At 30.6% G+C, this 12,603-nt stretch overlaps 6 protein-coding genes and 1 non-coding gene across 7 annotated transcripts; 5 read left to right on the top strand and 2 right to left on the bottom strand.

Annotated features, from left to right (window-relative positions):
• Positions 1-139: 139 nt before the first annotated feature.
• TBLA0F01440 (uncharacterized protein) lies at positions 140-1,669 on the top strand (the record flags this gene model as incomplete). The annotated part of the gene is made up of 1 exon (XM_004181158.1): positions 140-1,669. The coding sequence occupies one exon, from the start codon at positions 140-142 to the stop codon at positions 1,667-1,669; it is 1,530 nt and encodes a 509-aa protein (XP_004181206.1).
• A 2,799-nt stretch (positions 1,670-4,468) lies between these two features.
• On the top strand, positions 4,469-4,542 carry TBLA0Ftrna3V. Its single transcript has one exon. It is a non-coding gene; the product is annotated as a tRNA-Val (tRNA).
• A 620-nt stretch (positions 4,543-5,162) lies between these two features.
• On the bottom strand, positions 5,163-6,233 carry TBLA0F01430 (uncharacterized protein; the record flags this gene model as incomplete). Its single annotated transcript, XM_004181157.1, has 1 exon — positions 5,163-6,233. One exon carries the CDS (start codon positions 6,231-6,233, stop codon positions 5,163-5,165), a length of 1,071 nt encoding a protein of 356 aa, XP_004181205.1.
• Positions 6,234-6,984: 751 nt separating this feature from the next.
• Positions 6,985-7,296, bottom strand: URM1 (ubiquitin-related modifier URM1; the record flags this gene model as incomplete). Its single annotated transcript, XM_004181156.1, has 1 exon — positions 6,985-7,296. The coding sequence occupies one exon, from the start codon at positions 7,294-7,296 to the stop codon at positions 6,985-6,987; it is 312 nt and encodes a 103-aa protein (XP_004181204.1).
• Positions 7,297-7,605: 309 nt separating this feature from the next.
• Positions 7,606-8,106, top strand: MRP21 (mitochondrial 37S ribosomal protein bS21m; the record flags this gene model as incomplete). The annotated part of the gene is made up of 1 exon (XM_004181155.1): positions 7,606-8,106. The coding sequence occupies one exon, from the start codon at positions 7,606-7,608 to the stop codon at positions 8,104-8,106; it is 501 nt and encodes a 166-aa protein (XP_004181203.1).
• A 403-nt stretch (positions 8,107-8,509) lies between these two features.
• On the top strand, positions 8,510-9,871 carry TBLA0F01400 (uncharacterized protein; the record flags this gene model as incomplete). Its single annotated transcript, XM_004181154.1, has 1 exon — positions 8,510-9,871. One exon carries the CDS (start codon positions 8,510-8,512, stop codon positions 9,869-9,871), a length of 1,362 nt encoding a protein of 453 aa, XP_004181202.1.
• A 1,293-nt stretch (positions 9,872-11,164) lies between these two features.
• On the top strand, positions 11,165-12,451 carry TBLA0F01390 (uncharacterized protein; the record flags this gene model as incomplete). Its single annotated transcript, XM_004181153.1, has 1 exon — positions 11,165-12,451. The coding sequence occupies one exon, from the start codon at positions 11,165-11,167 to the stop codon at positions 12,449-12,451; it is 1,287 nt and encodes a 428-aa protein (XP_004181201.1).
• Positions 12,452-12,603: the final 152 nt, after the last annotated feature.

The following is a 12,603-nucleotide window of genomic DNA, read 5'->3' as shown; positions in this document are numbered from 1 at the left end:
CTAAATAAATATTATGGTTTTTATTAGTCAGGTTATATATAAGCACTGAGGAAATTATCTTACCACTCTTGATTAAACTTTAAGCTTTAAATTCTATAAATTTAAAGGACGTTTAGATCAGACATCGCCATCACATTCTATGTCAGAATATATTAGTACTAGTTCAGCTTATGCGTCAAAACAATTGACAAAGGATGTATTTACTAGTGTAAATAAAAATCCAGATAATAGAGTCTGCTTTGATTGTGGTTCTAAAAATCCTACATGGACATCGGTCCCATTCGGTGTATTAGTTTGTATTCAATGTTCAGGTATTCATAGAAACTTAGGAGTTCATATAACCTTTGTTCAATCAACTAATTTAGATAAATGGACTATTGAAAATTTAAGAAGGTTTAAATTTTCTGATAATCATAAAGTACGCGAGTTTTTCATCAAGAATAATGGCTCTAGATATTTAAACATGGATCCTCGTTCCAAATATACTTCAAGTGTTGCTCTAAAATGGAAGAAGTATCTAGATGAATTGTCATTACAGGACAAGCAAGAATATCCTGATACCATTGTGTTGGAAAGTTCGTCACTTACTACTTCTGCAAACACTACGACTTCTACTATTGAAAGTGGTGGTAGTAATACATCTTTAAACGATTCTGAAGGCAATCTTTCTCCAACTACACCAATGCTGGATGCAACACCTACAACTCCAATTGTGGATGATTTTTTTTCAAATTGGCAGAAACCAAGTATAAAAAAAGAACCATCTTTATCTAATGTTTTAGCTAAAAATAACAAGTCTGATGAATCTATGACAAAGCCTGTATCAATTACAAGAAGAACTACTTCATCTTCAATCTCAAGTAATAATAAAGGCGATGCTAAATTGAAAAAGCATTCGATTCTCTCTTCCACAAGGAAGCCTAAAAAGTTAACTTCTAAAAAATTAGATAAAGATAGTGCAACTGAATTATTTAATCAATTTGAAGAAGATGCTTCGAAAGAAGACGAGATTAATAAAACCAATTCATATTTAAATACCCACAAGACTTTAGAATCGTTATCTCTATATAATAATACGGAGTATAAAGAAACTTCATTTAATGAGCATGACACAGAATTATCACAAGGATATACTCATACTTTAGAAACTACAAAAGACAATTCAAAGAATAATACCTATTCAAATTCTGAAAAACACATTCAAAAATTAGGTTTTGGTATGACGCGAAATAATATTGAAGAACAAAACAATCAATCAACACCAAGAAATGATAATTATTCTGGTAAACTTGTTGAAAGATATGGAGATCAAAAATGCATATCCTCAGACCAATTATTTAATTGTAATAATGCTGCTGATAACGATGAGTTTAATCAAAGAAAAACTGAATTCATTAATGCAAGTTCTATTTCATCAGATATGTATTTTGGTAGAGATGAAAAGGACAATGTTAACAATATGAATGCAAAATCTTCTTATATAAACTATGATGTTTATTCGAGTAAATTGAGCAATGGGTTAAGTTCAATTAAGGAGACTATAGTAAATAATGGTTATGTTGATATTAACGATTATATCAACCAAGAAGAAGTAGCAAATCTAAAAGAAAAATATGAAGTTGGTAAAGCAAGAATAGCTGAGTATTGGAACTCGTATATGCAAAAATGAAATTATTCAGCAAGAGTTGTTTATATTTTTTTATTTAATTTATTTATTATTATTTCATTAATTCGGGTTTAATATTTTGTATAGATAGTGTTTTATATATATCTGAGCATCTGGATGATGCTGAATACAAAATGGATGTATAAATATTCTTTTATATATACACATTGGTAGGTGTAACAAACAAACAAAATAAATAAATAAATGCGACTTTAATACGTACATACATACATACATATAAATATATATATATATATATATGTATATGTATGAATGTGTGTGTATGAGTATATATATTTATCTAAAGGAATGTAAAAAATGTAATGGTATAAATGCAATGAAAAACATAGTGCAATTATATAAATCTATAGTTGAATGTTATTAATAGTAGGAAAATTAAATTAATGCAAGGAGTGTGGGAAAAAGGCGATATATTTTGTTGTTAATCCAGTAACTACTAAAGGTATGAGCCACATTTAAAAAAAGTTCAGCCTGAATATGTTGCAATTTTTCTTCTCTTGGGAATACAATTGCAATTGTCATCGTTGGTTGAAATGCTATCCGTATTATTGCAGATTAATGTTGTAGAATTGTTGTTGAAATCCATGGGTCTCTTCTTCGAATTAAATTGTTGTAAAGCAGATAATGATGTAATAATATCTCTATTAGTGATTCCAACGTTAACGATATTACCAAACCCATCAGCATCATTGGTGGTAACCATATTAATCATATCTGATTCATCACTATAATGATTACATCTAAAGATTCTGTTCTGTTGGCTAATTAAAGAATCTTTTTTTGAGGTAGTATGATTTGAATTAAAGTAAAAGTAATATTCTGTAGATGAGGGGTAACTCATTGTTTATTTTTTTATTAGAGGAATTGTTTTCTTGTAATGATTAATGCTATTTTTTTTTTGAAGGATAATACGATGATCTTCCTTTATTGTAACTTTTAATATTTTAAAAAATGAAAATAATGTTTGTGCTTTTAAATTTTTTGTTTAACGATTTTGCTTGAGATTGTTAACATGAAATGAATAGAGAAGGGGGGACTTTCCCTTCCAGAAGAAACCAATAATATTCTGAATGGAATTTTATTTCGGTTCAATACAGTATTTATATAATTCAAATACTTCAAAGATCATCAATATTGTAAACAAGACTGACTCATTAGAAATCTATGTTGAATGTTTATATGTGTCGTGAAGGTACAACTATCTCAATATAAAATTTGGAAGTGGTGGAACAAAGATGGTTTTCCACGGAGCAATGGGAGTCAGGATATGCATTCATACACAAGAAAAAGAAATGATATAGTAAAATTTTGATTATTTAATAAAGGTTTATCTCTCTGTAGTTTCAAATTTTGTCTGTAAAAGAAGAAAAAAACTGTAAACAAGAAATTAAAGCATCACGAAAGAAGTAATGTGGAATCAAATTAAATTAGAGAAAAATAACAGTAGTAATGAACCCTGGTTAGGTGGTGTACTTTGGAAACAATGAGTCAGGGAATCTTAGGATATTCAAACATTTCTAGAAGTTATTAATTGGATATTCTCAACTTGTGTTCATAGTAAATATTGAAGAAATCCCCATAAAAAGCAATAAATTGCTTACTGAGTAAGAAATTAAGATAACACATCAACTGAGTCATCCACTCTAAAGTTTTATTATGAAAATGGCCTAGAGATAAAAATAGCAGCATTAACGTGTATTTGGCATTTTAATAAGAGAAATTCTATTACAATCGGCCAAAAACTTACGAGATTTACACCTCAGGTTTAAACCGAAATTTTAATTAATAAATAAAGTTCCTTTTTTGATCTTATCTTTTCACAAGCATGACAAGAAAATTCCAATGGTGATGACCACCCAGACACTTGTGTAGTGAGAATATTGAGAAGAGTAATTTAGAGAGTAATGCCCCTTAAAAAAAATTCACTTGAAAGTATTTCTTTGTTTTTTCAGAAAGTGGTATCCCATCAATAATTAATACGGTATTTCTATAATAATATTCGTGTTTTTACCCTTTATTGATCCTTTTTAAAGTCTATATGGTGTAATGATTATTCTTGCACAATATAGTAAGTTATACCATATGGATAGATGCTTAAATTTTCATTCTATCCGAGCTATTTTCCATTGCAAGGAGTTCTTATTATTTCACCTGATATTAACGGAAAACCCTTAATTTTGCAGTAGATAAAAATTACCAAGGTTACCCCATAAAGATAACGGGATACATCAAGGAAAAAGAAAAGGGTACTGGGATTCAAGAGAGTTAGACATTGTAATACAGTGTTTAAGATGTAAAGACGATTACTTTATTTAGACATATATAGTAAATACTATAACTAAAATGAATATATTTCTTAAATAGAAGTTTTCGATATAAAAAGAAAAAACACATTTTAAACAATAAGCCACGTGATAAAAGTATTTTACCATTTAATAGAAAATGATATAATCATATTCCAGCAACTATTTAAGTGTCTCGTACTCCTAAGTTGATTTACAACAGAATTGTAACATAGTGATACTGTCAGTACACTGTGTCAAGGGTTAGAAGCTTACAAGCCCTAACTAAATCAGAGACGTTCGCATCAACATGTTGCGACGCGTAAACTCGCTTGTATATAAAGCGATGCTCATGAGGCATCTATATAGAATTACACAGAATAAGATAAGTAAGTTATAGTTATAAGAATAATCAGGGTTATAGTCATCTGTAAAATACTGTATAGTCATCTGTAAAATACCAGTCAGATCACTATAAAATAAATTTTAATAAAATTGTGGTTTCGTGGTCTAGTTGGTTATGGCATCTGCTTAACACGCAGAACGTCCCCAGTTCGATCCTGGGCGAAATCATTTTTTATAAAAATTTTAATGAGCTACGTTAGTCACGTGTATGCTACTGGGAGTGGCAAAGCTTAAAATTGTTACATTATGAATAAATCTGAAATGCTTTTTATTTGCAGATAGGTATGTTATAAAGATATATTTGTATATTTTTGAATTTCTACTTTTTAGTTGTTATGGTGTATGAAATTCCTATTAAGTTTTTTTCTTTTTTTGAAATGAATTTATGCAGACTAAAAATTAAAATATTTTTTAAATTTTAAAATGTATTAAATATCACAAAAGTATAATAATTAATAGCAGGTATAGTAGTAATATTTATATATCTATATATATTATGGTGATATATATAGATGTATATGCAATAAAAATACAATAACGGACATAGAAAAAGAAATAATATCAAAGATTGAACACGTAGTGAAGTAAGTATTTCGAAGTTAATTCATTTATTGTAGTTATTTAGTCAGTATATTGTTTTAAGCTATGAGTAATAAGGTACTAAAACAAATATGAAAGAGAAAAATGAAATCGAAAAGTGAAATTCAAGAAAAAAATTGTTTGTTTTTCTTCGTTTAAAAAAGTAAAAAAGAAATTAAGAAAAGAAAACGTTTACTAATAACATTGTCTTAATAATACAACCAACCCAATAGGATAGCGATCAAAGCAACCACTGCTAATAAAGAGGTGTTAATACCACTTTCATTTTCGGTTTGAGTAATTGGAGTACCATAATTGGAAGCACCAGTAGTGGTGGAGTTTGCTACTGGTTCATCTTCTGAATATGAGTTATTTGGAAGTTCGGTTTCATCATCATCATTATCAACTACAACTTTTTCTTCTTGCTGTGATTCCTGTTGTGGTTCTTGTTGTTGTTCATATTGTTGTTCGTATGATTGTTGTTGTGGTTGCTGTTGTTGTTCGTATTGTTGTTCGTATTGTTGTTCGTACTGTGGTTCTTGAGTGGATAGATCTCTTTGTTCGTAAGCAGTAGTATTTGTAGCTGGAATGGCGTTAATAGTTTCATTTAAATAATTGTTTTGTACTTCTGGTTGTGGTATTTGTTCATAATTTTGTTGTAATGGAACTTCAGCAGATACAATTGGAGCAACTACTGGGGCAACTTGTGCTGGAATAGTGGCAGCAATTGGAGCAGCAGCGGCAGCGGCAGCAGCAGGAAGAGCGGCAGCAATTGGAGCAGCGGCATTTTGAGCAGCGGCAGCAGCAACTGGAGCAGCAGCGGCAACTGGAGAAATAACAGCCGGAGCATTTGCAGCTTGAGGAGCTACAGGAGGTTGAATATTTGGGTTTATTGCGAATTTGACTTTAATCTTTTTGGAGACTGACTTAGCTTTGAATTCTGTTTCTAAATCAGACCAAATATCTGCGACTGATTTATCTGCAGGTAGCTCGTAAGGAGCAGGTAAGGTGATGACTAAGAATTTATCTTTACATTTGAAATTAACATCTGTTGGTTCTTCAGCCAAACCTAATAGAATGATTTGGATTTCGATTGTTTCACCAGGCTTAACTAAAGCAGCGTTTGGTCTAACACAATAGAATTTTGGAGCAGTAGTTTTAACTTTGAATGCAATAGTTTCGGTAGAATTATTAGTGATTTGAGCATATTCAGTGGATTGAACAGTCAATGGGGATGAAAATTGTAAAATTTCTGGTTTGATTTCTACCAAGCCTGACATTTTTATATTATTATATGTATGCGTAGTGATGTAATGTTGGTGTTATTAACGAGAGGGTATAACTTATAATGAGTTGAAAGTGTTTATTAATTGAAAGCTTTATATCTGACTTAATAAATGGTCAATTGTAGATTATCAAATATGTTGTCAATTATGAAATGCTCGATGCCTATGCTCTAAGAAAAAGTGTTAATAAGAGAAACAAAACAATTAATGAGAAGATAAGAGGAATCCAATTAATTAATTGAAATGCTATCTAGTAAATAATCGAAATCAAACTAAGAAAGGAATAGAAAAATATATCAAGAAACCCTTCGCTAGAAAAAAAACAACAACAACAAAAGACGGAAAAACAATTAATAAGAAACAACAATAATAACAATAAAGCTATCAATATACACACAGACACTAATTGAACGAAATAAAAAAAAAATAAAAAATTATTGATAAAAATAATAGAATAGTAAACAAACAAAACGAAATCATTAATAAGATGAAATTTCGATTGAAAAATTGTCATAATATTTGAAATGAAATTGAAAATTCAGATTGAAAAAGGAAATCAAATTTTCTAGGAATTGAAATTTCAATTTCCTGAAAATTTCCTCTTTTAGCTAGATTACCCGGCATATCCGTACACCATGACACGTGACTAATGATATGCACGTGACGTAAATGTCATGCATTTTTTTGAATTAAAGTACAGAGTTGGTACAGAACATGTATATAGAGATATATGACGGCCATATATTCAACCACCATGCAGGGTGGAGGTGAAAGAGATTACGTCGCCCTTCTCTAGGACGTATGCGCCTTCACCCTCCAGTTCCCAATCAGTATCGTTAATCAAAGTCAGGATTCCTGGTCTGACAGTACCATCTTCGACAAAGTCGCCCACACTATTCTTGTCTGCAATCATGGTATTCACAATGTAGTTTATAAGGTCCTCCATAGTGACTTGGCCTTTGTCTTGTGGAATGGGAACAGACAATTGCCAGACACGTTGTTTATTAAAGGTGACGTCTAGACCCCCTAGAAATTCAACCGTAATATTCAAAGCCATTATTATTGTAAGTTTATGATTTGTTATTTTCTTTATAGAATATGTGCGATCAAAACTAAATAAGTCTTGAGAGTAAAAGTTTTTTTTTATGTACGTTTACGATTAGCTCATCTCTTTAATTTTCTCTTCTAATATATAAGTTAAAATTATTTTTCGCGCGTTTTCCCGAGCCCGAAATTTGGCTTATACTAGATCTCTGATTATTAAAAAAAATAATACTTTGATGGTGAAAACTAATTAGACCCTATTTTTTTACAATGCCTATTTCTGTTTCAGCTCACCTAGCCGCCATCATCTGTACCTTATAAAATGTCATTACGCACCATGCTAAAATGTTCAAGGCCTTTATGTCAACAAATACCTTCCAACATTAACCCATTGGGATCCACAACTCCCGTATCAAGTCTCTTATCCAACACATCTATACCAACTCCTCTTACCCCACCTCCATCATCTACCAGCAAAGATAAATCTCAAACAGATCGTCAAGCACATTTTCAGTTACTTCAAACAGCTCGTTCGGATGCTCTTGGTGCAAAACTAAGTGGCCCTATGGCCGGTAGAACATTGGACCTACCGCAAAATACAAGTATAAACTCAACTGGAAGCAGTGTGGGCCCAGCACTTGCAAGACTGGGGTCTCTGCTAAGATCTAATAATATTATCAGAGATTTCCGTGACCAACAAACACATATAAAACCAGGTAAAAAGAGGGAATTACGTCGCCAAAGAACTCATAGAGCACGTTTCATGGTGGCATTCCAAAAGATGTTGACCCTTGTTAATGATGCCAAACGTAGAGGCTACTAAACCTGGATATTCTATATTGAAATATACAATTAAGCATAGAAACCTTGATATGTCACGTGACTGCCCCGCCTTTTGTGTAGTTTTTTTTTTTCAATAGGATTACTTGCGTTTTGGACCAATAAGAGACAATTCGTAATTTTCCCCAATGTTTCTCGGAGTTGGATCTACTGTAAATATATATATTACCTAACACTTCGCTTAAATAATAACATCTATTGGTGTTTATTTATATATAGACCTATTTATAATAGTATTCTTAATTACATTTTTAAAAAAAATTTGTAACATCAGTAGTATTATTTACATTGATGTATATTTAAAACATTCTCCATATTCCATTTCTATTCATTTTGGATTTACAAATTTTGATTCATTAACTAACAAACACGTCAAATTAGTAACGATGTCTTTACGTGCAGGCACGATCACTTTATTACATACAGCTTGTGGTGCAGGGATTTTAGCTGTCCCATATGCATTTAAACCATTTGGCGTTATACCAGGCATGTTGATCTTATTAGTCTGTAGCTCAACTGCTATATTAGGTTTATTATTACAAGTGAAAGTCACTAAATACACTCCGGTAGGAGAAAAGCATTCATTTTTTGAACTAGCTTCAAAGATTCATCCAAGATTAGCCGTGCTATTTGATATTGCTATTGCTATTAAATGTTTTGGGGTAGCAACTTCATATTTGATTGCTGTAGGTGACTTGTTACCAACACTATTACATTCTTCTAATAGATTCCTTCTAATTACCTTGGTTTGGGGGTTTATTATTGCACCATTAAGCTTCCTCAAGAAAATAACAGCTCTACGTTATACCTCATTTCTAGCAGTGGTCTCAGTAATTTATTTATCTATTTTGGTCACCTTTCATTATGCAGATCCTTCACAAGAAATTATTGATTTACGTGGTAACGTATCTTTGTTTTTCCCAGGAGAAGATCAGCATAATTCTGTGTCACCTTTTAAAACATTACCTATATTCGTGTTTGCTTATACTTGCCATCATAACATGTTTGCTGTGCTTAATGAACAATCTACAAATGAATTTTCAAAATTAAAATATATACCATTAACTGCTATTTCTATTGCATGCATTATGTATTTAATAGTGGGGACTTTTGGTTACGTGACCTTTGGCTCTAATATTACAAGTAATATAGTAGCTCAATATCCAACAAATTCAATTGCCACTATTCTGGGCCAAACTGCCATGTTAACAGTGGTTACTTTGGCTTTCCCACTACAATGTCAGCCAGCCAGAGCTTCTTTCATAAACATAATTAACGCATTTTTCCCACGCTTCAAATATACCCCACCCCCTTTACAAGATGAAGAATCAATGTACATCTCTTCAACAGCAGATTCTATTAATAATAATAATAATCAAAATTCAACACCATCTACCCCTAGAGAATCTACGCCAAATGAAACAACTCCAATTGAAGCTCGTTCAAAACTTCCATTTGCACAAGAACCAACACAATTTCAGCATATACTCCTAACAACAATCATACTATTAGGATCTTGGTTAATTGCAATTTCTGTAAAATCCTTGGCCCATGTTTTAGCCATTGTCGGTGCTACAGGTTCAACTTCAATTTCTTTTATCTTACCTGGATTATTTGGTGCTATTTTAATTTCAAGAGATAACTCTTTTGAAGGAAACAAAAAATTATGGGTACTCTTAGGTAGAGGATTATTATTTTGGGGCTGTTCTGTGGTGGTTGTCTCACTATATGCAGCATTATTTATGTAAAACTATTTATATTTTTTTAAGAACTTAAAAATAATAAAATGTACTCTATGACATACAAGTATATCTTTAGCTAAATAATATTTTAACTGTAATTTTTTTTAAAGTGATTTGAATTAAAGGAGGCTATTAAATCTTGAACTGCTAAACTTAACATAAATTATCCCAACTTTAAAGTAAAAATATATTAATTAAAAAATTTGTGAATTCATATTTAGTAGAATCAACAAAATGCTAATTTGTGTAGCTTATTAATTGAGGTAGAGTAATTGATTTAATAATTATTTATTCTTAATTTTTATATTCTGTTTACAATTTTTAAAAGTAGAGTAAATTAGAAAAATAATATTTATTATTGTAATTGTAGTAGATATTATTAGATAAAGAGAGCAAATATTAAGCTAACCTCGCGCCACTAATTAGTGAAAAAAAATTAATTTTTTCCGCCCCACATACTTAACGAATTCAAGAGAATACTGAGAAACAGTCATCGCTTAACAGTTTACATCCTCAGAAATATTACATGCTACATAATTCACATCATAAGAAGCAAAGTGGGGTTAAATTTTCTTGGGAAATGGAAAGCTTACTTCAATAGTATAGATGCAAAATAAATTAAATATTTCGTCACATGCTTTTTCAAACTTGTGGTGCAGAAAACATCTGAAAGAATAATGCCACTCTCTCAATTATCGTATATCATTCTAAGAATTTCTTTTTCTATAGTTTATTTACTTCTTTACTCTGAATTTTGTTTTGCACTATTTATCCATTATTACTTTCGAAGGGTTAAGAAAATATCTTCCCTACAAATTATACGTCATTAAAAAACATATCGATGAATATAGTAAATTTTTAATTCCAAAAATTGAGAGGGTGAATACTGTAATTTGTAATAAAGTTACATATACATTTTTAAAATATCTCAAAGAAAAGCTTTTTTTTAAATTTTCTAGAAAAAAGAATACTTGCTTTAAGAAATTCCTTACAAAATTAACCATTTAAGGGATATTTTCTAAAAATCTTTTCATTACACCTTTTTTTATAATGTATACACAAAAAGCACAATAAAACTTTTATTACTAGCTAAACTATTGCCAAATGGAATTTCATTGTGGTTGTAGTAAAAAATTTAAGTATATAAAGGGACTAAATAATTCATTAATGTAAAAGTTATTTCTAACCTATATGTCACTAAAACCTCAATACTTTGAAACAAAGTACAATAGCTACAGAAAACAATTTATCAAAATATAATAAATAAACAGTATTTATAAAAGAAAAAATATCTAAAATATGTCGTTAATTTCAGGAGCTGTTACATTATTACACACTGCATGTGGTGCAGGTATTCTAGCGATTCCTTTTGCCTTCAAACCATTTGGCCTATTTCCAGGTTTAATGGTATTAGTTGTTTGTGGTATTGCTGCTATATTTGGTCTTTTACTACAAGCAAAAATCATAAAATATACACCAACAAATGAAAAACATTCATTCTTTATACTAGCAACTAAATTGCATCCAACTTTAGCAATATTATTTGATCTAGCTATTGCTGTGAAATGTTTTGGTGTATCTACATCTTATCTAATAGCCATTGGTGACTTCCTAGCAGTGTTACTAGATAATGAATATAGAATGAATACCATCACATTTGTTTGGCTATTCATTATTTTACCCTTAAGTTACCTCAGAAAAATAAATGCACTACGTTACACATCATTATTAGCTGTAACGTCAGTATTTTATTTATGCATTTTAGTGACTTACCATTATTGTAAACCATCAGAGGAAATTTCAGAATTAAGAGGAACCGTTTCATTATTCCTACCAAAAAGTTCTGGAATTTCTCCATTTAAAACATTGCCAATATTTGTATTTGCCTATACATGCCATCATAATATGTTTGCTGTTATTAATGAACAAAAACATACCGATTTTAAAAGATTGAAATTCATTCCTCTAATTGCAATTTCAATTGCATGTATTTTATACTTAATTGTGGGTTGCTTAGGATATGCTACATTTGGAGCTAATATTACAAGTAATATTGTTGCGAAGTATCCAACCAACTCTGTGTTGACTGTTTTAGGTCAAACAGCAATGTTGACGGTCGTTACATTGGCATACCCTTTACAATGTCAACCAGCCAGGGCATCTATTTTGAACATTTTATATGCCTTATTTCCAAAATTGAAAAATAATAAATCTGATGTGGAAGAAGCTTCAATGAATGATGGATATCAAGTTGATCTCGAGGAAAATAAACAACAGTCAGAACCAGAAAGAATTATAAGTGAGCCAAGTATTATTTTACACTCAATAGTAACCAGTTTAATTTTATTTGGATCCTGGTGTATTGCAGTCTCAGTAAACTCTTTGGCTCAAGTGCTGGCGATTGTTGGCGCTACGGGCTCAACTTTTATATCATTCATATTACCAGGTTTATTTGCTGTGGTACTAATCCCAAAAGATAACGACTTTGGGAAAGGTAAAACACTTTGGATATGGATTGGTGGAATATTAATGGGTTGGGGTATATCTGTTATGTGCGTTTCTTTATATGCAGCCATATTTCTATAAATATGACTAGAAATATGGCTGCATATAAACGCATGAAGATTATATTTAATAATTATTTTCTATATGTATAACATTTATATAAATAGGTTAAATTATTAATACATGTATAGCAAAAAAAAAAAAGAATGTCTGTTTTATGAAATATTAGTTTC

Source organism: Henningerozyma blattae, chromosome 6, assembly GCF_000315915.1.
Source record: "Henningerozyma blattae CBS 6284 chromosome 6, complete genome".
In the NCBI taxonomy this organism is placed as follows: Eukaryota; Fungi; Ascomycota; class Saccharomycetes; order Saccharomycetales; family Saccharomycetaceae; genus Henningerozyma; species Henningerozyma blattae.
The sequence above is the reverse complement of the archived record's forward strand: the minus strand, read 5'-3'. Positions and strand labels throughout refer to the sequence as shown.